The sequence below is a fragment of the Apium graveolens genome, chromosome 9, assembly GCF_009905375.1.
Source record: "Apium graveolens cultivar Ventura chromosome 9, ASM990537v1, whole genome shotgun sequence".
NCBI lineage: Eukaryota > Viridiplantae > Streptophyta > Magnoliopsida > Apiales > Apiaceae > Apium > Apium graveolens.
Window position 1 is genome coordinate 286,506,775 of NC_133655.1, and position 23,530 is coordinate 286,530,304.

The window sequence follows — 23,530 nt, forward strand, 5'->3', positions numbered from 1 at the left end:
GTTTCGTGTCATGTAAACCTAAAATTGACACTAAATTCAACCGTATAATTTCTATTCTTGTAAAAAATAGATCAATTTAAATTCGTAATTTTTGTATCATATTTTCGTATCGCGTACGAAAATGCTTGCACCAGTCATGTACATGTTTCTTTACGATATGGATATGCATATGTTGACATCCACAATTTGACAAATATGATTTGGTATGGATAATTTAAGTAGTAGTAGTATTAATTAATGTTAGTTATTAGTTGGGAGAACAAACTAAAACTAATTACAAATATTTTAAGTTTAAAATGATTATTTTTTTCTAAAAATAAAAAGTTAAGTAGCAAACAGAGGAGTTGCAAAGTTGCAAATTGCAATAGTAACATATCACTATCATTCCAAGAGTCATAATCAATGAAAGAAATTCTCAAGACTTGTATACAAATGAAGCCACGTACTAGGCTTGAATTTCACCACCCTTTTCTCTCCTCACTCTCCACATTCCATTGCTGGAGAGCCTCACCGGCGGCGTTAAGAATGGCCGGACAATCAAGAAAATGGATGATACTTGTTGCAACCATTTGGATTCAAGCATTTACAGGGACCAACTTTGATTTCTCGGCTTATTCATCGGATTATAAGTCAGTTCTGGGAGTTTCGCAAGTGCAACTTAACTATTTAGCGGTGGCTTCTGATCTTGGTAAAGCTGTAGGATGGTCTTCTGGGCTTGCTTTGATGTACTTGCCTTTGTGGGTTGTGTTGTTTGTTTCTGCTTTTATGGGGTTTTTTGGTTATGGTCTTCAGTGGCTTGTGATTACTAATGTCATCTCTCTTCCTTATTTTGCGGTTAGTTGTTTTTCTTCTGCTCTTTGTTTGTTCAATTCATTGCATGTTAAAATCTCTCTCTCTCTCTCTCTCTCTCTCTCTCTCTCTCTCTCTCCCTCTCTCGCTCTCTCTCTCTCTCCCTCTCTCGCCCCCCTCTCCCTCCTCTGTTTCTCTCTCTCTGGTGTTTGTATGTGTGGAATGAATGCATGAAACGTGCACACAATGTGTTTCATAAACTAAACTTAACAAGATGCAATATGTTTAATCTTAAGTAGTAGAATGACTGTTTTGTAAGGGCATGATACAATTGGGTTTTCGACACGATTTATAATGACATGAACACATTTCGATTAACATGAATATGGTCCGGGATTATTTTCTTAATAAATATTTCTCCGTGAAGCTTACAAATTTATTGTTATCAAATTGCAATAGATTTTAGAACGGCAAACGGTTGACATGTTTATGAACATTTTTGGGGAACCCGAAAACTTTTATCTAGTAAAACAGGATTGGGGAAAAAAGGTAAAATTAGGGAATATAAGAATTTTCCGAATTTATGTGAAGAGTAAACTTGAATCTTGTATCAACTTGGTGATTTTATGGAATAATGGTTTGTCGAAGTGGGGCTAGTTTGTTGTTATATATCTGTATCTGTTATAACTAACAGTTTTATGTTTTGTATGTTGGAGGGGCAATGCATTGTCACTTTCTTGATTTTCTTGAGCAATTTTTCTTGCAAAATTATACTGTAACATCTCTTGAGAATATTCTGATCTTTTCACCAAGTCAAGATATTGGCCAGTGGCCACACAAGTTTTAAAGGCTCTATTTTCTCCAAGTTATTCCAGTACTGAAAAAATTGTAGTACTCAATTATCATCCGAAGGAGAAATATATAAAAGGGGATTTTAATAAAATAAGCTTACGTGTATAGTTTTGAAAGTTCAGTTAGGGATAAGTAACTCCTATGTCACCGGTTACGCCTAGTTGAATTTTAAGTTTCTAGACTATGGTTTGTCACAATCTGCACAACACACGTAAATGATGTTGGCATTACACTTCATTTGTCAAAAGGTTGTTAAATTAGGAGCACTTAATCACATCTGTTATCTACTAGTTTGTGATGTATGCAATTTGACTCTGCTGCTGTGTGTTTAACTAGCCTAGATAGTCCTGTCAAAAAGAAAAAAAAACCAGTCTAGGGTCTAGACAGTGTGCAAAACCGTTTATTATTTTTGTCTAGTAACAGAACGAACGGTGGTGCTCCTGGTCTCTAATTCTATATGTCGATCAGCATGCAATTGTAACTATATTCACCGTGTTCAAATTTTATCTTGTTCAATATAATTAACATATTACTTAAGGAGCACGTATTAGGCAGTAGAAAAAATTTCCCTCTTTGGATGTTGGGCAGGAAACATATAACTTGTGATTATCTTGTGCTTAATATAAGGTTAATGGAAACATATAACTTGTCAAGTAGTTAATGACATTTTTAGCTATCGTAGCATTGCAATGTTGATGAGACTGTCTGTAGAATCACCTCATTTGGTTGCTTATTCTTACTGTAACTTGTTTCAGGTATTCATGTTGTGTTTGCTAGCTGGATGTAGCATCTGTTGGTTCAACACAGTCTGTTTTGTGCTCTGCATTAAAAATTTCCCAAATAATCGACCTTTAGCATTATCTCTGACTGTAAGCTTCAATGGTTTAAGTGCGGCCTTGTACAACCTTGCTGCAAAAGCATTTGATTCATCATCAAATGATCTATACCTTCTTCTCAATGCATTCATACCCCTTATAACATCCATAGCAGCTCTAATTCCAATTTTACGACAACCCCCAGTCGACCCTCTTCCTACTGATGCTGTTAAACGTGACCAGCTAATATTTTTGGTGCTAAATTTCCTTGCTGTCACCACTGGCCTCTATCTTCTCGTACTCCCTTACAGAGATCCATCATCAGCTCGTCTCCTCTTCTGTGGTGCCATTATCCTTCTTATTCTTCCTTTAGGTATTCCTGGTGTTGTATATGCTCGTGATTGGTTTCATCATACAATTTACTCAAGCATTCGTGTTGAGGGATCAAATTTCATTCTTGTTGATCATAATGATCTTGAACTTCACAAGGAGTTGATCGGTCAGGATAACAGTCCAGTACTTAATGGAGTATCTTATGCGCGTAGTAATGATGCATCTTCTAATCGTATTGTTGAAAAAGTCACTAACTCTAGTGAAGGGTGTTGTGTGGCTATAATAGAAAGAGATCGCTTGGCAATGCTTGGCGAAGAGCACAAAGCAAACATGCTTGTTCGTAGGTTGGATTTTTGGCTATACTACTTTGCTTACTTTTTTGGGGGTACAATTGGACTAGTGTATAGCAACAATTTAGGACAGATATCGCAATCACTTGGACTGAGTTCAACAACCTCATCTCTAATCACACTATATTCTGCTTTCTCATTCTTTGGTCGCTTGCTGTCAGCAGCTCCAGATATCATGCGAACGTAAGTACAGTATATCAGTTTCTTACACTAATTTTGTAATTTAATGTATAAAAGTGCTTGAACGTTACTGATACAACATTCTTATTTTTGCAGGAAGATTTATTTTGCCAGGACTGGGTGGTTAGCCCTTGCGCTCTTACCAACACCAGTAGCCTTCTTCTTGCTTGCGTCAACAGGCAGTGAAATGGCATTGCAAGTAGGTACAGCACTAATTGGCTTAAGTTCGGGGTTCATATTTGCAGCTGCTGTTTCAATAACATCCGAGCTTTTCGGACCTAATAGTGTGGGTGTCAATCATAACATTCTCATAACCAATATCCCCATTGGATCACTTTTATATGGTCATCTATCTGCTCTTGTTTATGATGGCAATGCAAGTGCTAACATTCAAATGCTGCCCAACTCATTGGTGTGCATGGGAAGAAAATGCTATTTCTTGACATTCGTATGGTGGGGATGTGTATCTGTTTTGGGGCTAGCATCAAGTGCCCTTTTGTTTGCGAGAACTCGAACAGCTTACGATAGATTTGAAAAGAACAGAAGATCTTCAGAGCTGAATTAACGCCCGTCTGTCGCAACCTATAGTTTTGAAACTGGAACATGGTTCAAGGAGCACTCAGTGTATAGAGTCAACAGTGCTTATATTTTGCCATTCCATGTCTAAGTATAACAGCTGAAATCTTACATAACTGTACTTGTTCACATTTAAATTTGCTGAGATATACAATAGCTACTTCACAGTAAATCTTTTCGTTATCCGGAAATTTTCCGAGTCCGTTACAAGAGACGGAAGTACTTGTACCCAGGGGTGTTAACGAGCTAAACTGTTCTTGTGAAAGTCAAGCTCAGCTGTAAAAAAGTCTCTATAAATTGGCCAAAGAAATATGTATATAAATATATCTCTATGGTGTGTTGTTGGCTGTGACCTACCAGTCCCAATTGCCTGTATTCAGGCCTGTCTTAAACATTTGAGTGGTCATGTGGTAAGTATGAAATGTGGCCTCAATGCCTACAAAGAACATCACCATAAATGGACAAATTAAATACAAAGAGACAACAACAAAACTATGCAAAAATTGTAATTGACCAGGTAGATAAATGATAATATTGTAAATTTTCGAGCAATTGTGAAAGAAATGCAGATTCTAGGTTTTTTGTTGTTCAAGATGATATACATATATGCAGGTTTAGAAATTTGGAGCCTTTTAATTCCGAGGCCATGTGTTGTAGGGTTTCTTGCACACCCTCATAGACGGCCCTTAGAAAGCTCTGTGAGAAATTTGCTGAGATATACAATTGCTACTTCACAGGAAATCAGTGACTCGCTTGATACATTTGGACGCAGTTAAGTAAAATGCTTGTTTGCTACTACAACCTTTGACACACACACACACCATAAACATGTAAATTTATCTATGACTTGCCTGTGCAGGTTCCCCTTTCGCGGAATTGCAGTAATTTGAGTGATCCGGTAATGTGAATGATTCTCGACAATTTTGCCAATGTAATGAACATCAAGGGAGCTTTATTTGAAAGAAAACGATTGCAAGTGTTTGTCGCCATAATCAATTGTCTACTTGGAACTTACTATCCCTAAAGTCAGGTTCGATTTTTTTCTAAAAAAAGAAGGATAAGGTTATGTAAATGGAGAAACCTTTCTGATGCAGGAGCTCCAGTACTGCATTTTTTAGTCTTGTTGCTGCACATCCAAATTATGCCTTGTGATTAGGAAAAACAGGATACTCTCTCCTATTCGCGACATTGCTTCCACTGTTAGTACTTCTTGCTGTTTTCGGAGAAACTTGGCAGTTCCCAGAGGTCACAGCCATGTCTCTAAGGGGCTGCAATGCTTCAAGTGCTTCAATGATCTGAGGCATCTTTGGCCTATCTTTAGGATTTGAACTGACACACTGGAGTGCCAAACTTGCCATTTTTTTTGCACCTTTAGATGAGTATTGTCCTGAAAGCTGTGGATCCATAATGGAATGGAACCTCCGAGTACTAGCTAGGTATGGTTTAGCCCAATCAACCAGGCTGTGCTTCCCCGCTCTTGTTCTCTCCATAGCTCTTCGTCCTGTGAGTAGTTCAAGTAGCACGACTCCATAGCTATAGACATCGCTATTGGTTGTCAAGTGTCCTGCATAATTTGTGATGATTGAGACGAAATTTTTGAATCAAATCAGTCTCATTTAACAATGTACTACAATTGATTCTGTTTTCTAGCTACTGTGCTAATATCTATTCATCGAGTAGTTACCTGTGCTGACATATTCGGGAGCTGCATATCCATAAGTACCCATCACACGCGTAGTGACATGTGTATCAGTTCCCTGAGGTCCCAATTTTGCCAGTCCAAAATCCGACAATTTTGCATTGTACTCCTGTGCATTTAGACAAAACACAGCCTCGTTGAACATACATTCTCAAATGCATACAGATATACAATGCCAAACATATTGGAAAATCGCGAAGCACACACAAATAAACATACAGAATCAAGGAGGATATTTGAAGCTTTGAAGTCACGGTATATAACAGGTTTCTCAGCACCGTGCAAGAAAGCCAGGCCTTTTGCTGCTCCTATACTAATCTTCAATCTCGTGCTCCATGTTAATGAAACATTCGATATCCCTTCATCATCGACTCATCGTATTACCATCAGAACTCATTTTCATAATTTTTTAAAATGGAAGCATATTAGGTAATGATGCACTGACAGTATACTCACTCTTGAACAGATGATTTTCCAAGCTTCCACGGGGCATGAACTCGTAAACAAGAAGTCGTTCTTCATCTTCGCAACAATATCCAATCAATTTAACCAAGTTTGGGTGCCTCATCTGCCCTAGAAATATCACCTCCGCCTACAACAACAAAAAAAAACACTTTTAACACGCGAACTGCAGAAAAACTCGATCTTTTCCACAAGCTAAGTCAAGTTTGTGCCATTTGATCAAACGTAATTTTTTCACGATGCTAATCAGTATTACATTCACGACGATTGTAGCATTGACGAGGAAACATGATTCTCGAAAGATTTTCATGATATACAAATTTGTTGCATATATATTAAAGATCGAAACATAGAGGCCTACCCTGAGCCCTAAGGAGGCCTTGGTTAAAATTCAGTTTTCGGGGCCTAACATGCATAATATATGCGCGTATTCTACAAATATATATATAAGAATTTAAAAATCTTGGGGCAGACTGTTGGGGCCCTAGACACGGGTCGTGCTCGCCTATAGCGAGGCTCTGAGGGAATAACCAGCAGAAGCTTATTCCAATTTATGTTAAAATGAACAGAGATTTAACAAATAAAAGAAAAAAGTAGTTAGAATATAGATTCGGTTAGACCTTTCTCTAGCCTCCAACACCTTAAGATTTTAGGTGGACTGGTTACTCAGACACAGACAAGTAGTGCATGCATGATAGAAAAAACTTACAAGCCATTCCCTGTGACCTTGTTGTCCTTCAACATTAAGAAACTTAACAGCAACAGCTTTAGCCTTAAATCCTCTCTTAGTACTATCATCCAAATATCCCTTATAAACCTTCCCAAACCCTCCTTCCCCTAACAAAAACCCCCTGGCAAAACTCTGCGTTACATGTCGCAACTCACTCAACTTAAAATCAACCAAATCACGACAAACATTGTGCATCAGCTCTTCACTGAGACCATTTGAAGAAGAACTACTAATATCAGATATCGAAATTCGACTAAGCAAAGGCAGTGGAGCAGCATTATTGGAAACATCAGATTTCGAGGTTCGACGTCTGCTAAAAATGGTTTTATCATCAACTGAACAGCAGTTTGCTGCAAAGGGCTTCCAGGGTTTTGAGCCTGTCATCTTTTAGTTGAGAAAGAATGTTTAAGCACATTATTTATAAGTGTAAGAGTGAGTATTGTAGGATGCTGACTGTGTGATGTGTGTGAAAATTGCAGTAGTGATAACAATCCCTATATTTCAGAGATAAAAAAAGATCTGATTATGATTCTGTTTACTCTGTTTTTTTTAACAGAGATTCTGTGTTCTGTACCTACCCAGGTTCTTAGCCACTCCACTGAACTTATAATTTTTTTTCCTTAATGTAAGAATGCTTTTGGCAGCGACAACGGCTTTTTTCACTTTTACGGATGCAGATCATCAAATCTCATTGAAAATATTATTTTTTATAATTTTTTGAGTTATTTAATGCATCCCCGTGGTTTGGCCAAAATGCATTTTTTTACCTATACTTTAGATAACTGCACTTTGCATCCCCTTACTATTTCGGCGCGACAAATTGCACCATTTTCGTTAAATTTGTTAAAATTCTCAGGGGCATTTTAGGAAATTAAAATATTTAATTATAATTAGATCATTATTTAAGTTTTTTGACCCTCTAAATGATACTTTTCGAAAAAATTTAAAGAACGGAAGTTGTAGAGAATAAAAAGATCTCCTCGAAATAAAAAGGTTCAAAATTGAAATATTTTTTTATAATTGTTTTTAATAAATTCAATAAGTATATATTTTATTTAATTTTGGCTTCGTAAATTTTTTGATAATTTTGAATGTTATTATTTTGAAAAGATTTTTTCGTTCTCTGTAATTTTCGTTCTTTAAATTTTTTCGAAAAGTATCATTTAGAGGGTCAAAAAACTTAAATAATGATCTAATTATAATTAAATATTTTAATTTCCTAAAATTGCCCTGAGAATTTTAATAAATTTAACGAAAATGGTGCAATTTGTCGCGCCGAAATAGTAAGGGGATGCAAAGTGCAGTTATCTAAAGTATAGATAAAAAAATGCATTTTGACCAAACCACGGGGATGCATTTTGCAAATAACTCTAAATTAAAATACTCGCTTTTCGCATGCAACTGGTGTAGGAAGAGGTCATGGGTTCGAAACCGGTGTGCGTGAGTTTATCTAGCAAAAAAACTTGAATTAAGGCCCCAAATGTCACTATTTGGGGTCAAATGAACCTCAATGTCACTTTTTGAATTTTCGGTCCCAAATGTCACTTGAAAACGGCGATTCGGGTGAAATTTTTAAAAATAGACGAAAAACGCAGTCTCGTGTTGAGTTTTTCTATAATAATATTTATTTATTTTTTTTAAATAAAAGAAAAACGCAGTTTCGTTTCGTGTTTTTGTCTAAAAACGCGGTTTCAAACTGAGTTTTTGATGAAAACGCAATTTCAGAAATTGTTTCGGTCAAAAACACAGTATCGTTTTGAGTTTATGGATATAAAAACGGCGTTTCAAAATGAGTTTTTCGTAAAAACACAATTTCTAACCGAGTTTTTCTCAGAATGCAAAAAAAACAAAAAATAAAACGCAGATCCAAAATGAGTTAATATGAGAAACTCATCCCGAGATTGCGTTTTACCCTCATAAACACGAATTGAAGTTGCGTTTTCAAATTTTTTTTTGGGAAAAAAAATTAAAATGGAAAACAAGCAACTCCGTTTTTTATTAATAACAAAAACTTCCGAAACTCCGTTTTGTAGTAACATTTGGGGCCAATTATTTAGAAAATGACATTGAGGGCCATTTAAATAAAAAGTGACATTTGGGGCCAACTTAGTAAGACATTTATTAAACTAACCAACCTAAATAGGCTCTAAGACAGTGTCAACTGTCAACTATACCCCAGTACAAACTCAACCAATATTTTCTTTGAAAGAGTTCAAACAACTAATCTTGTTACTATTATCAACAATAAACAATAAATTTAAATACATAAATGTTTTTTTCAAAAAAAATAACAAAATATTTAAATACATAAATGTTTTTTCAAAAGAAATTATCAATTGCTCCATAAGTCATCAAAATTTACAATTATAGACCCTGTGCAAAAACCTCAAAAGGATAGAGTCATATGTGATAATTTAAGGTGAACTGATCATTTCTAATGTGTTGTGAACAAGAGCATTGTCCACTCTTTCTACATAGGCCGACGGAAACCATCCAGTTCTACCCATGCATTTACCTTCAGACCATCCGCTAGGAGCAACCTGTTTACGAATTATGCAAAAATACACAGGTTATGTCACTTGCTGATCAGAATTCGGAAAACTTACCAATATATTCCTTAAAAAATTTCTCAGAATTTTCCATAACTTTTCTAATACATTTTCTCAAGAAATGAGTCTATTTAGATTGATCTTGCCCAACCCTGCTTAAAATTTGTGTCTTGTTCGTTTTGGTTCTCACCGCAATATTTGAGCAAACATTCACAGGCTAAAAGGCCAAGTGCAGAGGAAATATGCACTGCGGCGGTTTCTCTTATGGTTACTCAGTGAGAGCTATTGTGTGTGTTTCTGGGGATTTCTTTAATACAAGGTAAGAGATAGTAATCATTAATAACCATAAGATATTCACTTTTATAATAGGATCAGCAAAATAGAAAAAAGTACCTTGTAAACCGCAACATATTCATCAATTGCTAAATTTAGCTCGCCATCAGTTTGAGCATCAAATGGGTGTCTAACCTGTGTTACAATGTTCGAAATTCAGTCGAATCAACTTCAAGAGAGCAACTTAGGCCAACCAAAATTAACTGTACATTTTCAAGTCATCTGTCTACAGTGCTCTTTAATCATAGCAAATCCAAGCCTTAAATACTGTTGATACAGATCATATTTGCTAAAAAAGGATAATACAGCATACAGTACTTGATTAGTCGAACAGCTTACCTTTGCCATAAAGTAGTCATGGCCTTCATTATCAGTTGACTGATCATCAGGGCCACTTAAAGTTTCCTTGTGTGCAGGTGTAGCATTCAGATCGCCTTGAAAACTTGCTGGTTTCCACGAGGACTCTATTAGTTGCATCTCCAATATCATCTGAATATAACAAGAAGCAAATTTTTAGGGCCAGAACCATTTTTAAATTTCTACTTTGAGCGTGTTTTTTGAAAATGAAATGTCTTACCTTGGCATGTAGCTCATCTAAAATGTCTAAAGCATATACATGATAAGATCTCTCAGCGCCCACCTGTGAGTTGAAAAGGTGAGGACCATACAGTTTTATCATAAACAATATGGGTGGGGGATGAAACACCCCAAAACTATGCCTTTCTGTGGAGTGAATTAACAACTAATGCTGAGAGTGTCTGCCAGTCTCATTTTGACCAGTCAACAATCCACACATGAAAATATAATTATAAAGACATCAGAGGAGCAGTCCGAATTGTCAACTCTCTCGACTACAAAACCATAGCCTCTAAAGAACACAATGGCGCTTACTACATGAAGGGATCGCAACTTCAGTTTATTGTATCCGCAGAAACTAATGTTCTGTTGGTTGGAAGGAATGAAATTGCATGGCATGATAATTTATACTATTTTGTGTAGAAACTTTAAATTGTTCTTTTTCCATTTCCATTTAAAGCAATATAAACTAGAGTTGAATCCACCAATGGGAAAAAGAATGCTTTATTCTCCTTTAGTCCTTCCTACTCATTTCCCTTCCGATCCCCGTCATTAAAAAATTGCATTATTTTATTTTTTCCATTTTTACCTCTTCTACCTTTAGTTTGCATATAAAGTTTCATTCCATTCATATCCCCGTCCAGTCCTCCCAACCAAAAGAGAGAAGAAGTGATTTAGTAATTTGTTTATCATGTTCAAACTGCCTATTTCTTTCCTTTCCGACAGCTGCATTGCCAAGAGTGGATGACTATGATTATGCAAGCGCCCAGATCCCAGGACATATTGCCAACAAGTATACACAACTCCAAATTTTTTTTTAAAAAAAAAGTCACTGTACCATGGTAACAAGCTTTTGGAAAGTTAGCTGTTGCTGCTGATCCTCTACTGACAACATAGCAGTGGTTGCTTCTCTCTGGAGTACCACCATCGAAGCTCTATGCTCTTTCAATCTTGCTTCTGCATTTTTAAGCTTAATGACACTCTCTACAGAAGCATCTCTGCTTCTTGATTGACGTTTTATTACTTCAGCTGCCTAATGAAAAGAGGTGTAAGCAATAGAAGAAACTCTAGCTACATAATTTAGTTTATCACAATACACCCTTACTGAAATCAGTAATACCTGAGATTCAACCTCTTGCCTAAGTCTTTCACAACGACGAGTCAAGTGACGAGCATCTTCCAGTGGAGCGCCTGTTATTGATGCCCTTAGTGGATTGGATACCTGCGACTTGCTAACATTAATTCTGACGTGAAAAGGAGGAAGAGCCCTCAAAGAAAATTTATATAGAGATATAACATTAAGTTGGCTGGAGAACAATGAGAGAAAGTAAGCTTAGCAAAAAAACAATGGGAGAAAGTGAAAAAAGAGAAAATTAATTTAATAAACAGGCTATATAGAAAAATAACACTTAATAATGCAACGAAGGTTGAAAATATAACTACATCCTGTAAACATATAAACACAATGTAGAATCTCTAAGAATCCAACCAACCTTTCTCTGAAATAGCAACTAAATCAGCAAGGAAGAATCTTAACTTCACTATCCTCAATATATAGCACAATAAAAAAAAGAGTAATGACCCAGTTCAGAATAGTAACTAATAATATAAGGCTTAGGTTTATATAAAACACACCCTGGTGCTATGTGGTGTTTTTTTTTTTTGGGGGGGGGGAGGGTTCATATTATAAGATGATATTTTTTTCAGGAACTCGTTGATAGCTTAAGATTTCTGCAATCACGTTGGGGATATGATGTTTCATAAAACATTTATGACATTCCTCTGTCAGATTTTAAATCGGTTTGTATAAATACATAATATGAAGGAGAAATTTGTGTTATTCACTTATTTAATATTATGGGACTTCATAAGCTTTATTGAAAGACCTCCTTGTCATACATATCTTCACATATATAAAACAAGACAAAAGTTTACCTATATACCTGATCAACAAAGATGCCAACCATAGTTTCCTTCTCATCTTCTATGGAACTATGTGCAGTTCCAAATTGCATGACAGCTCTGGAAACTGAAGAACCGGCTTCTTGATATTCATTTGCAAATTTGCAACAATTTTCCGCCAACTTTCTAACTACAAACAGGGTTCAATATTATATATCTTTTATCAACAATTCACAAAAAAAATTGATATAAGGAAGGCAGAATCACACTCACCGATCTCCAACTGCTTTTTGATTGTTGAAACAGAACTTTCAACACCACGAACAATTTCCCTCTGAAAATGCTGCAAATCACGAGATTGGGAAATGGGAGAGTCGATGATAGGTTCAAAGCTCTTTTATTTTGGCAGAACTACAAACAGGTATGTCTACATAGTAAAAAAGGACTTCATGACAAACCTTAGTTTCCCTGGTAGAGTTGTACAAATTTTGAAGTTTTTGGTAACCTTGAAGTTCATCATCATCAAAAATGTCTGTTTCTTTACCCAATTGCTTTAAAATAGCCTGCAGAATTATGCTAGTCTTAAGATCAAAACTGTGATGACTTCTTGCAAAATGACTTTATCCCAGAGTATAGCAATGTCAACCTTTTTATCGATGGAACAACCACGTTTCTAAGGAAAAAACGCTTCGTGAATGGAGTCGATAAAAAGATAAGAAGACGGGAGATGTCTACTACAAACGCCAATAGTGGATGATTGAAAAAATTTAAATTTAACTATTCCAGGTTTGCAGTATTAAGTTGGCACAAATCTTCTAACAGCAGGCAGCACTGTATGTTCGTCATTTTGTGCCCTAATCAGCTAATTCCCATCTGACTCAATATGATATTTAAGTTTGGATTTATAAAATCGATGTCTTTCTTTAAAAATCTGTACAGTCCCATTAACACGAACTCTGTACACAAAATAATGTTGGAAGGTAAAAAAGATGTCGAACCCCAAGGGATGATTAGTGCGAGTGAGTGTAGAGCCAGACTGAGAAGTCGAATAACTACCTACTACCATATGGATTTCCCAAAGGGCCAAGTCACAAGTAAATATGCATAAAAAAATCAATTTGAAGAGGGAAATCAAGAATTCTTTTATTAAGTTCATAAATCATGTAATTGCATTATCAAACATTAAAACAGCTGTAATCAATCATGAACTTATAAGTATATCTTAATAAATTCATATAGCAATATTTTGATCCTACAATATTTGACAGATGTACTAGACAATAAATAGCTTCCTCCCTCGAAAGTCGAAACCACATTTGAGATTAAATAGTGGATCACCAGGACCTAATATAGAACCAATATTCAAAATTAGTATCTTAAATTCAACATTAGTATCTTAAATTCTCGATATTCGAACTCCAAACCACTTGCTCAAAAAGACCTCAAACACAACCTCGGCTTCCATATGCACACTATATTGGTGTCTACACAATAAACACAACAAATTCATCAAAAAATAAAATTACCCACTTACAAAAAATTATCTTTAATCAAAATTAAAGCAAAGAATCAAAAGGGCAATCATAAAAAATCCATCTTTTAATTTAGCAAGCATAAAAATTGAATCTTTTTTTAGCTAAAAGAACTCAAATCAAGAACTTGACAAAGAAACTACATTAAACAATCCATAATCAAAATGGGTATCAATAAAGATGCATCTTTTTTTTTTTTTTTTTTTTTTTTTTTTTTTTTTTGCTAAATATAAAGATGCATCTTTTAATTTAGCAAGCATAAAAATTGAATCTTTATTAGTAAAAAGAGCTCAAATCAAGAACTTGACAAAGAAAATACATTAAACAATTCATAATCAAAATGGGTATCAATAAAAATTGCATCTTTTAATGTAGCAATCATAAAAATTGAATCTTTTTTAGCTAAAAGAGCTCAAATCAAGAACTTGACCAAGAAAATACACATAACAAATCATAATCAAAATGGGTATTAATAAAAAGCTTAAAACCTGCTGTTGTTTAGCTACTTGTTCTCTAAACTTGCTAGCTTGTCTTTTAATTGCCTCCATTTTTGCTTGATCTTGTTCTTATAAAACACCACTTATAGTCTTGTACTAGTACTATCTTCAAGAATCATAGATACATGTTTACAGAATATGTGTGTGTTTTGTGTGTGTGCGTGTGTGTGCGTGTGTGTGTTTTGCAGCATCTAGAAAAGGGGTTGAATATCTAAAAGCATAACTGTTGTTTTCTCTGACATTAGATGAAAGAAATGGGAATTTTTATTTTCTTACTTTTATGAAGACTTTCCGGAAAAGGTTGCACGTGCCGTAAGTTTATGTGCACGTGACCAAAACCATTTTGGTGTCATGGTTTTTACAAATTATTTTGTAAGTTTAGCAATATTTTTAAAAAATGTGCTAAATTTAAAAGAATTATTTATTTTATGGGGTATGAGGTTGAATTCTATGCAAAAAATAATTTGAATTTTTAATCTAGGCTCGTCCTTCGCACAAATTATCAACCCGGAGATATAAAATGGTGTATAGTTATAATAACGGATTTAAACCTTAAAAAAAAAATTTGTAACATTTATTTCTGAAATTTTTTATTATATATAAAGTAGAAACAATAGTGTTTATAAACAAAAGAAATTTCGGCCAAGAAACATTTTAAGATGTATACATATTTTTAAAGGGTAAAAAGGATTGTAACCAATTTACCAAAAAAGTTGAAAAGTTAAAATTACTAGAAACATGGAAGCATAGAACCGAAAGAAGATAAAGATTCCTATGTATGGAGCAGGAGACCAAAACAGTTTGAGAAAGTAGGCAAATTGAAAAGACAATTTTGAAAAGATTGATGTTAAAGCCCATTAATTGTAACCGAAAGCAAAGAAACACTCACCACATGGTTGACAGGTTGAGACCCTGAGCCCAACATTTTTGGATCACCAACTGATTAAATAATGATTCAAATTTCTGAACAACTCTAATAGTATGATCCAAATTACTTTTTACATATAATAATATATAAATATTATATTAAGCAATTTTATCTTAAATTTATCGTTTAATCATTATGAATAATTTCTATAACATTTCATAAATTAATTAAATTATAAAAAATTTCTATAACACATAAAAATGTTAAAGTTGTGCGCTTAATTCACGAAAAACACATTTATTACAATAATTAACATACAAAATATAATTGAAACACAATAATTTTCCGAATTAGTATATTCTTCCCACAAATGCTCAATTAATGCATCTCTAAGTGCAATATGTGTCTCTTTATTTTTTATTTTTCTATGGTGGTTCAGGAATACTTGGAATCAAGTATTTTCATCGATCAAAATAGTCTCAACTTCTGAATCCGACACTTCTGACTCTTCAATGAAATTTTAATAAAATTATGTTTTCTCATTCTTTTAAGTTTTATTTTAAAAATAAATTTTGTTAACTATTAATTATATTCTATTAATAATTATATAATTAAAAAAATAAAAATCAATTTAAAATCTCATAAACTACAAATAATAAAATTATTATTTTATATTAAACCAAGTAATCCAAATCTGAATCATTGTTGGAATAGAATTTGGGGTAATCTGCCCCAAATTTAGATTTTTGGATCACTAGATTTGCCCAGGGAGAATGTACACCCAAAGCTGGTTATAATAAAAGTTTAAAATTGACTGATCCCCAACTACATGCCATGTGTGGTAGATCCAGCAATTTTGGATACGACACGACTTACACGACACGAAACGACACAAAAATATATTTGTGTTTGCATTTTTAGTACACGACACGAAAATACACGAACACGAAAGTACACGGTCGAGATTTAGTGTCAGTTTTGTGTTTAACCTTCAAGTACACGACACGACACGAAGTATACGACATAAATAAATATTATAATTAAATTTTAATATTTTTTATAAATACATGTAAAATTATAATAAATGTATGCATATTTATTTTTAAAATATTATTTAATTTCAATATATTGTATTGAATTGAGATCTAAATATATATTTTTCATATATTTTATATTTTTTTACCTAAAAATCTTATATTTTAATTTATATTAATATTAAATTTAATATATATTAATATTCAATTAACACGACATACACGACACGAAACGAAAGTACACGAACGCAAATGTACATGAACACTAAACATGTCGGTTTTGAGTTTGACATTCAAGTACACGAAACACGAAAATACACGACACGAAAGTATACGACACGAACGAATTGCAAAGACACAGTGTGGTGGCCATCATGTAATAGATACACTTTGTTTCGGTAATGTTCAGTTACGAAAAATTTGGATAAATTGGATGTATTTAATTCAGATTATAAAAAATTTATAATAATTTATTGATTCTGAATGATTGTTACTGATTTTAGCTGATTTTAATTATACGCGGATTTTAACGGAGTTGTTGAATAAAATCTCGTAGAGTCTTACTCATTTGAATAGTGATTTATACAAATTAATCAAAATCTCTTGAATTTTATTAAAATATTTAAAAACATAAAATACACTGTCAAAATTTTAAATTCCGAATTGAATACCTCTTGATTTTAATAGACTTTTTAAAATGAAAATTGAATACCCCATATTTTAAAAAAACATTTTTCAATCCCTATTGAATATCATCAGATGTTAAAAGAATTTTTAAAATTCAAAATAAATATTCTAGTATTTTTAAAATCCAAAAAAAAAACCTTTAAAATTTCAATGGAATACATCTTTTCTATCAACCACCTATAAGTAAAAGACTCATTGATACACAAATCATCTGTCACTTTTACTTGTGAGTAAAGAGCTAGTTGATACTTGAACTATTAACTACTCCTTCGTTCCGGTCAATTCTTTATATTTGGTTTAGGTACAGGGTTAATAAATATGTATAAACTAGTGAAAAAAATAAGGAAAAGAGGGTGAAGTGGCGGAACCCATTAATTTTTAATATATAAAAAGGAGATAGTGGAGTAAAAATAGTGTGAAAAGAGGGAAAAAGTGGGAAAGTAATGTGAACCATTAACTATTTTTGATAAGTTTTGAAATGTAAAGAATTAGATAAAACATCCAAAAAGGAAACCGTAAATAAATGGTTGGGACAGAAAGAGTACTTATAGTAAAGACTAGGGGTAGCAAAATCAAATACGACCCGAAACCCGACACAAACCCAACCCGCAAAAGTACGAATTAGGGTTGAGAATTTTGACTTTCGGGTTGGGTAAAAAATTTCCCGAAAAAATCGGGTCATTTCGGGTTGACCCGAAATACCCGAACCCGACCTGTTTATTTAAATAATTAATATATATATTATATATGTATATAAATGGTAGGTTATATTTTATAAATCATTTGTAATATTGTGTTTTATTATATTTCTATTTATTATATTGATTTAGCATAACATTTTAGTTTTGTAATGATGTAAATTAATTTTTTTAATTTTAATTTTTTTAATTTTTTCTAAATTTTGGGTTATTTCGGGTCAAACAGGTTAATTTTGAGTTACTCGGGTTTCTACCAGGTCGGGTTCGTGTCACAATTTTTAAACCCGTTTCGGGTCGGGTTCGGGTCAGACTAAAAAAAATCAGATACATCCAACCCAACACGAACCCGACCCAAAACCCGAAATTGCCACCCCTGGTAAAGACTCGTGTCGCCGCTGGTACTTGAACCATTGATCACTGGCTATTGAAAGAAGAATGGTGGTTAGAGCACCCACAAAGCTGATGCCTGTTTTAAAATATGCTGAGCCCAACTTGTAATCCACGTAAGAAAAAGTGACCTGGGGAAAAGAAGTACATGTATGTCTCCAACGCAGGGTCTCTTCAGCACGCTTTTCAAAATTATTTTCACAATATTCTATACTCCCACACTGATTGCACTAGTTTATTAACTTGAACACTAAACTTATTTTTTTTATTTTCTAAAAATAACTCGATTGTACTAGTTTAAAATTTTAAATTAAATAATAAATTTAAAATTATAATAATCAAATTAAAGTAATTAAGATATTAAATGTGTTAATTAAATAAGAAAAAAAATATAAATAAAAGTGATTATATATTTAACATTTTATATATAATTTAAAAAGGGGGTAATTATATTAAGAACATGAAATAAAAATACATTAAATTCAAATGTTACAACTTAAAAAAAATTAACGATTATTATGAAACTGCGAGATATGCTCAACTAAATCATTTTTTAGCTGACGGTGTGTCTATCTATCACGCATCTGCATATTATTTTGGACATATGTTTCGTACGGGATAAATGATTCTTCCACTAAATTTGGTTCCGGTAACCCATTTGTTGTATCATCATAGGTTGGTAGTGGACCAAATTGAGTAGCATATGTGTCTCTCTCGTCTTCAACAATCATATTATGTATGATAATGCATGCTCTCATGATTCTCCCAAGATCTGCTCAGTCCCAAAAGCGTGCCGGACCACGTACAATTGCGAAATGGGACTGTAACACACCAAACGCCCGTTCAACGTCTTTTCGTTGGCTTTCTTGATATTTTGCAAATAATTTTTTTTTCTCACTGTGTGGACGAGGTATTATTTTAACGAATGTTGACCATTCAGGATAGATTCCATCTGTTAAGTAATATCCCACATTATAATTATTTCCATTGATAGTATAATTTACCTCTGGTGCACGACCTTATAGCACATCATCAAATACTGGTGACCGATCCAAGACATTTATGTCATTATTTGATCCAGCAACTCCGAAAAATGCATGACATATCCATAGATCGGATGATGCAACTGCTTCAAGTATAATTGTTGCAACTCCTTTGTGACCACTCATGAACATTCCCTTCCATGCTTTTGGACAATTTTCCATTGCCAATGCATGCAATCAATACTTCCCATCATACCAGGAAAACCACGAGCTTCACCCATTTGTAATAAACGTTGCACATCATTCGAGTTCGGCTTTCGTAAGTATTCACCCTCAAATACTGTACATACGACAGCGGTGAACTTTTTCAAGCATTCAACAGCAGTACTCTCTCCAATACGAACATAGTCATCAACAGCATCAGCAGAGACACCATAAGCCAACATACGCATTGCTGCAGTGCATTTTTGTAAAGGTGATAAACCTTTTCTTCCAACTGCATCAATCCTCTGTTGAAAATATGGATCATAATTTGAGACAGCATCCACAATACGAAGAAAAATATGTCTTCCCATACGAAATCTTCGCCGGAATAAATTTTCTGGATATACTGGATTTGACGAAAAATAATCATTCACTAGACATTCATGACCTCCTTCACGATTTCTGTAAATACTTTTACGAGGCGTGGATGTCGTTGAGCTTTGTCCAAAATTTTTGTTAAAAAACTCGAGTCGACGATTGCGTTTAGCATCATTGTAGAATTCTTCAATGAATTCTTCAGTGAACTCCCGAGCAAAACTTTGTGATGTGGGTGTTTGATTCATGTTAGTGTTTGTTGTGAATTGAATGAACTAACACATCTAGTTTATTTAGAAGGTAAAAAAAAATAACTTACAACGGCTTTGTTACAAACAAATAAAAACAAACACTAGCTTCCAACGGCTAGTTTACAAATAAATATAAACAAACACTAGCCTCCAACGGCTAGTTTACAAACAAATACAAACAAACACTAGCTTCAAACGGCTAGTTTCTTGCCATAATTTTCTCAAGCAGTTTAGCATGAGCCATTCGTTGAGCATCATTCATTGTACTAGTATCCGCCATAATGATTTGTAAATCGACCTCACTTTGCTTCACCGCAAGCTCCTTTAGTCGAATTTCGTTTAATTCTTCCATCATGTCCATTCTTCTTTTGTCTGCAACTTGTATAGATTCATATTCAGCGACTTCTGCAGCTGTGGCCTTCCCCTTTTCTTTTCCCTTTCTACTAGTTGTAGCTTTTGTACCTTGAGGACGAACCGGTTCAAATTCTTCAGATGTTGGTGTATCGTTATTTCCTTCTGATGAGTAAGCTCGAGAACTACTTAATTTAGTTCTTTTAGAACTTGCGCTAGTTGGAGGAGGTCTCCACTTCGGATGTCTACGAAGCTCACGCCAATGAAGCTCAAAGTTAGACTTCTTCTTGAAATTAGTTAAATGATAATCGCGAGCTTTCTCGACCAAATTATCCATGTTTGTACCACTCCCGGCTGTTCGTTGAGCCTGATCATAAGCCGCTCCAAATTTTTGAGCACATTCATTTATTCGTTACCACCTTTTTTTAATTGTCATAACTCCTCTCTTAATGACACCGGGGGATTCATCTTCACAATATTGTTGAATTAGACTCCAAAATGCTTCGGCCTTTTGATCAGTACCGACTAGTGAATCAATTGACACATTCAACCACACACTTATTAGGAGTTTATCTTCAACCCACTTCCACTGACCGGTATTTTCTCGTACATCTTCGCCTTCTTCACAATCATCATTTAGATCAATAACATTTTCGTGGGCAAAGACCTGCACTTGTGTTTCGGGAGAATTTTGAATATTAATTGGTATTTGTTGAGTTTCAAACTGTGAATTTGGAATTGGAGGAAATTAATAGTGATAGGGTGAATTTTGAGGATACGAAAATGGAAATTGAGAATTTCGAGGAGGTGAAAATTGATATGGAGAATTCAAATTTTGAGAACTAAAATTTAAATTTTGTGAGTTTGGGAAATAGGAATTTGGATATGGATATGGAAATTGATGGTTTATATTTTGAGAATTTGAATTTTGGTTTGAAGATGGGGGATTATTTGGGTTCATTTTTTGCTAAGAATTTTTTGAAGTAAGAAGTGTGAATAATAAGGGTATAGAAATTGATATTTATAGAAATAAAAATATTACCGTTTATATAACGATTACGATTTAAACATTAATATTGTAACGTTAATACTGTCAATATCTGCACAAAGTTTTACCTATCACATGTATGTACAGTTTTGACAACAAAGTATTATTAAAATATTAACTTGTGGACAAGTAACCCCGGCCCACGAAAGTGTCTCTGGACACTTGCAACTGTCCGCTCCAACCCTTGCTTTCTCACTTGTCCAGCCACTTGGACAATTTCCTTATCCCCATGCATGACTTGACCCCGCGTTGGGGGTGCTCGATTACAGTGCTAGGAATCTGATTGGTTGGTAATAGACCTGGCAACGTTCCGTGTCGTGTACAAACGTTCCGTGTATTTTCGTGTACCAAATCTTAAACCCGAACTGTATTTGGATTCGTGTACCAGTTTGGTGGCACTAACTCAACACTAATATATTCATGTTTACCCGTTTTGGTACACTAAAGTACACGGATTATATACGAAAAAAATTAAATATTAAAAAATGCATCAACTTTGTCTTGATTTAAAGACCATCTGCCTGAAAATTAATAGAACCACAAACTTGAGCTATAGTAGTTAAGAAATTGAGAAGTAATCAAATAGAGAAGTACTGAGAAATCAAATTAAGATTACCGAAATATTTGAATTTGTTTCCCCTTCCATATGTAATATGTATAGATCTAAATGAGAAAGAGAATAGTTTGGAAGCGGGATATTAGTTACCCTAAATGTTCGCAGATGCTCAACTAGTCAAATGACCAATAAACTGTATTTAAGACTTTTAGTATTTATAAATTACAATTATATATATATATATTATTTAAAATATGTAATTCATATTTTGTATGTAATATATATATATATATTATATTTTTTAAAAAAATTAACTATTTATTTATTCCGTGTACATTCGTTCCGTGTCGTATACCTATATCGGAAACCCAGACCCGACACTAATTATATCCGTGTTTTTTCGTGTTCGTGTACCAAATTTTTGAACTCAAACACTAATTATTCGTGTCGTTTCGTTCCGTGTTCACGTGTCGTATACCAGTATTGCCAGGTCTAGTTGATACATTCGGTAAGTCCTCTTTCCGTCCCAATTTATTTGTTTAATTTTTTTGTGATTAAATTGATTTAATTTTAACCATAAATTAAATATCAATTTTTTATTATTTTAAAAAACTAAAATACGTATGAAACTAGATTGCATATATTTTTTAATTATATAATTTTTATAATTTTTTATTACATATTCTATGAAATTTCGAACAAAGGCCCAGATTGTCACTATATCAGTTAATAATGCCTAAATTGTCACTTCAGGGGAGAAATACCCAAAATGTCACCTCATAACGTCATATAATATTCCGTTTTTTAATACATACAAAATGGAACATCGTCTTCCGTTTTGCCTCTTATTTTTTTAATAATGTAGCAACGTGACTTCAAAACACGTTTTGTATTTCCTTTATTTTCTGTTTTGTTTTCTTATTTTAAGCTTGTTTTGATGTATGATTTAGGTTCCGGAAACATCATTTAATGTTACGTTTTTCAATATTTATAATTATTTAATATTTTTAGAATTTATAAATGATACCATAATTTAACAATTTTTAACATTTAGGTTCACCAGTTCCCTTTTGGGTTTTAGAAACATTTAAAAAGAAATTAATAAATGTTACACCGATTTAGGGTTTAGGATTTAGGGTTTAACCCTAATTTAATCTAGGGTTTAGGGCCCTAAACCCTAGGAACCAGAAATATTAATTTTAAATTAAATAATTATAAAATTAAAAAATTTTAACATTTAGGGTTCACCAATTCCCTTTTGGGTTTTAGAAACATTTAAAAAGAAATTAAAAAATGTTCCACCGATTTAGGGTTTAGGATTTAGGGTTATTTAATCTAGGGTTTAGGGCCTAGGAACCAGAAATATTAATTTTAAATTAAATAATTATAAAATTTAAGGATGTAACTTAATTTAATAATTTTTAACATTTAATTGTTCAACAATCCCCTTTTGGGTTTTTTTTATTAATTTATGATTTAATAATTTACAAGATATAGTGTTTTATTTATTTTTTTTTAAAAAAAGTTAAAAACGTTACTTTATGTGACGTTTTGCTACAAAACGCTGTTTTATCTAACGTTTTGCCCTATAAAAAAAAATCAAAGTGCTAAAACGGTACACAAAGTTCCGTTTTCCCTTATATAAAAAAATTAAAGTGCTAAAACAGCAGACGAAGTTCCGTTAAGAAGTGACATATACAATTTGGACCATTTTTTTATGTCAAAGTGACGTATAAGCCACCACCTTGAAATTTCCGGGGGCAGTAGTTTATTTGACATACAAGTACTACCTACTATTATGAGATTGTTAAACAATAATCATTATTCATCACGCAACTGTTGATGATATATAATCCAAATGTAGTAGGGTTAGAAGAGTCCGGGGAGGATAAGAATATAATTAAAATACTAAT

General features: G+C 33.6%; 4 protein-coding genes and 1 pseudogene across 4 annotated transcripts; 1 reads left to right on the top strand and 4 right to left on the bottom strand.

The window, feature by feature from the left end:
- Positions 1-345: 345 nt before the first annotated feature.
- LOC141682539 (protein NUCLEAR FUSION DEFECTIVE 4-like) lies at positions 346-4,215 on the top strand. The gene is made up of 3 exons (XM_074487226.1): positions 346-834; positions 2,397-3,322; positions 3,416-4,215. Exons 1-3 carry the CDS (start codon positions 403-405, stop codon positions 3,882-3,884), a joined length of 1,827 nt encoding a protein of 608 aa, XP_074343327.1. The 5' UTR covers positions 346-402; the 3' UTR covers positions 3,885-4,215.
- An 819-nt stretch (positions 4,216-5,034) lies between these two features.
- Positions 5,035-14,414, bottom strand: LOC141686513 (putative serine/threonine-protein kinase PBL15). The gene is made up of 6 exons (XM_074491546.1): positions 14,273-14,414; positions 6,766-7,163; positions 6,051-6,186; positions 5,814-5,953; positions 5,580-5,703; positions 5,035-5,459 (listed from the first exon to the last, which is right to left on the bottom strand). Exons 1-6 carry the CDS (start codon positions 14,364-14,366, stop codon positions 5,035-5,037), a joined length of 1,317 nt encoding a protein of 438 aa, XP_074347647.1. The 5' UTR covers positions 14,367-14,414.
- Positions 9,032-14,305, bottom strand: LOC141683611 (SH3 domain-containing protein 1-like). The gene is made up of 10 exons (XM_074488347.1): positions 14,167-14,305; positions 12,605-12,709; positions 12,420-12,489; positions 12,188-12,336; positions 11,365-11,466; positions 11,083-11,277; positions 10,246-10,308; positions 10,008-10,157; positions 9,729-9,803; positions 9,032-9,326 (listed from the first exon to the last, which is right to left on the bottom strand). Exons 1-10 carry the CDS (start codon positions 14,224-14,226, stop codon positions 9,201-9,203), a joined length of 1,095 nt encoding a protein of 364 aa, XP_074344448.1. The 5' UTR covers positions 14,227-14,305; the 3' UTR covers positions 9,032-9,200.
- A 4,004-nt stretch (positions 14,415-18,418) lies between the features above and the next one.
- LOC141686514 (uncharacterized) lies at positions 18,419-19,659 on the bottom strand (annotated as a pseudogene).
- A 202-nt stretch (positions 19,660-19,861) lies between these two features.
- Positions 19,862-20,350, bottom strand: LOC141686515 (uncharacterized). The gene has a single exon (XM_074491547.1). It carries the CDS (start codon positions 20,348-20,350, stop codon positions 19,862-19,864), a length of 489 nt encoding a protein of 162 aa, XP_074347648.1.
- Between the last annotated feature and the right edge of the window lie 3,180 nt (positions 20,351-23,530).

What these genes read in the sequence shown, in the direction of transcription:
- LOC141683611 (XM_074488347.1), bottom strand. Translation starts at nt 14,226, where the DNA reads ATGGAGGCAATTAAAAGACAAGCTAGCAAGTTTAGAGAACAAGTAGCT. An exon ending in AAGTAGCTAAACAACAGCAG is followed by an intron (nt 12,710 to 14,166) that starts GTTTTAAGCTTT and finishes ATAATTCTGCAG; the next exon opens with GCTATTTTAAAGCAATTGGG. An exon ending in ACTCTACCAGGGAAACTAAG is followed by an intron (nt 12,490 to 12,604) that starts GTTTGTCATGAA and finishes CGTGATTTGCAG; the next exon opens with CATTTTCAGAGGGAAATTGT.
- LOC141682539 (XM_074487226.1), top strand. Translation starts at nt 403, where the DNA reads ATGAAAGAAATTCTCAAGACTTGTATACAAATGAAGCCACGTACTAGG. An exon ending in TCTCTCTTCCTTATTTTGCG is followed by an intron (nt 835 to 2,396) that starts GTTAGTTGTTTT and finishes AACTTGTTTCAG; the next exon opens with GTATTCATGTTGTGTTTGCT. An exon ending in GCTCCAGATATCATGCGAAC is followed by an intron (nt 3,323 to 3,415) that starts GTAAGTACAGTA and finishes TTATTTTTGCAG; the next exon opens with GAAGATTTATTTTGCCAGGA.
- LOC141686513 (XM_074491546.1), bottom strand. Translation starts at nt 14,366, where the DNA reads ATGCTGCAAAACACACACACGCACACACACGCACACACACAAAACACA. An exon ending in GATTCTTGAAGATAGTACTA is followed by an intron (nt 7,164 to 14,272) that starts GTACAAGACTAT and finishes AAAAGATGACAG; the next exon opens with GCTCAAAACCCTGGAAGCCC. An exon ending in GGAAAATCATCTGTTCAAGA is followed by an intron (nt 5,954 to 6,050) that starts GTGAGTATACTG and finishes TCGATGATGAAG; the next exon opens with GGATATCGAATGTTTCATTA.
- LOC141686515 (XM_074491547.1), bottom strand. Translation starts at nt 20,350, where the DNA reads ATGGATAATTTGGTCGAGAAAGCTCGCGATTATCATTTAACTAATTTC.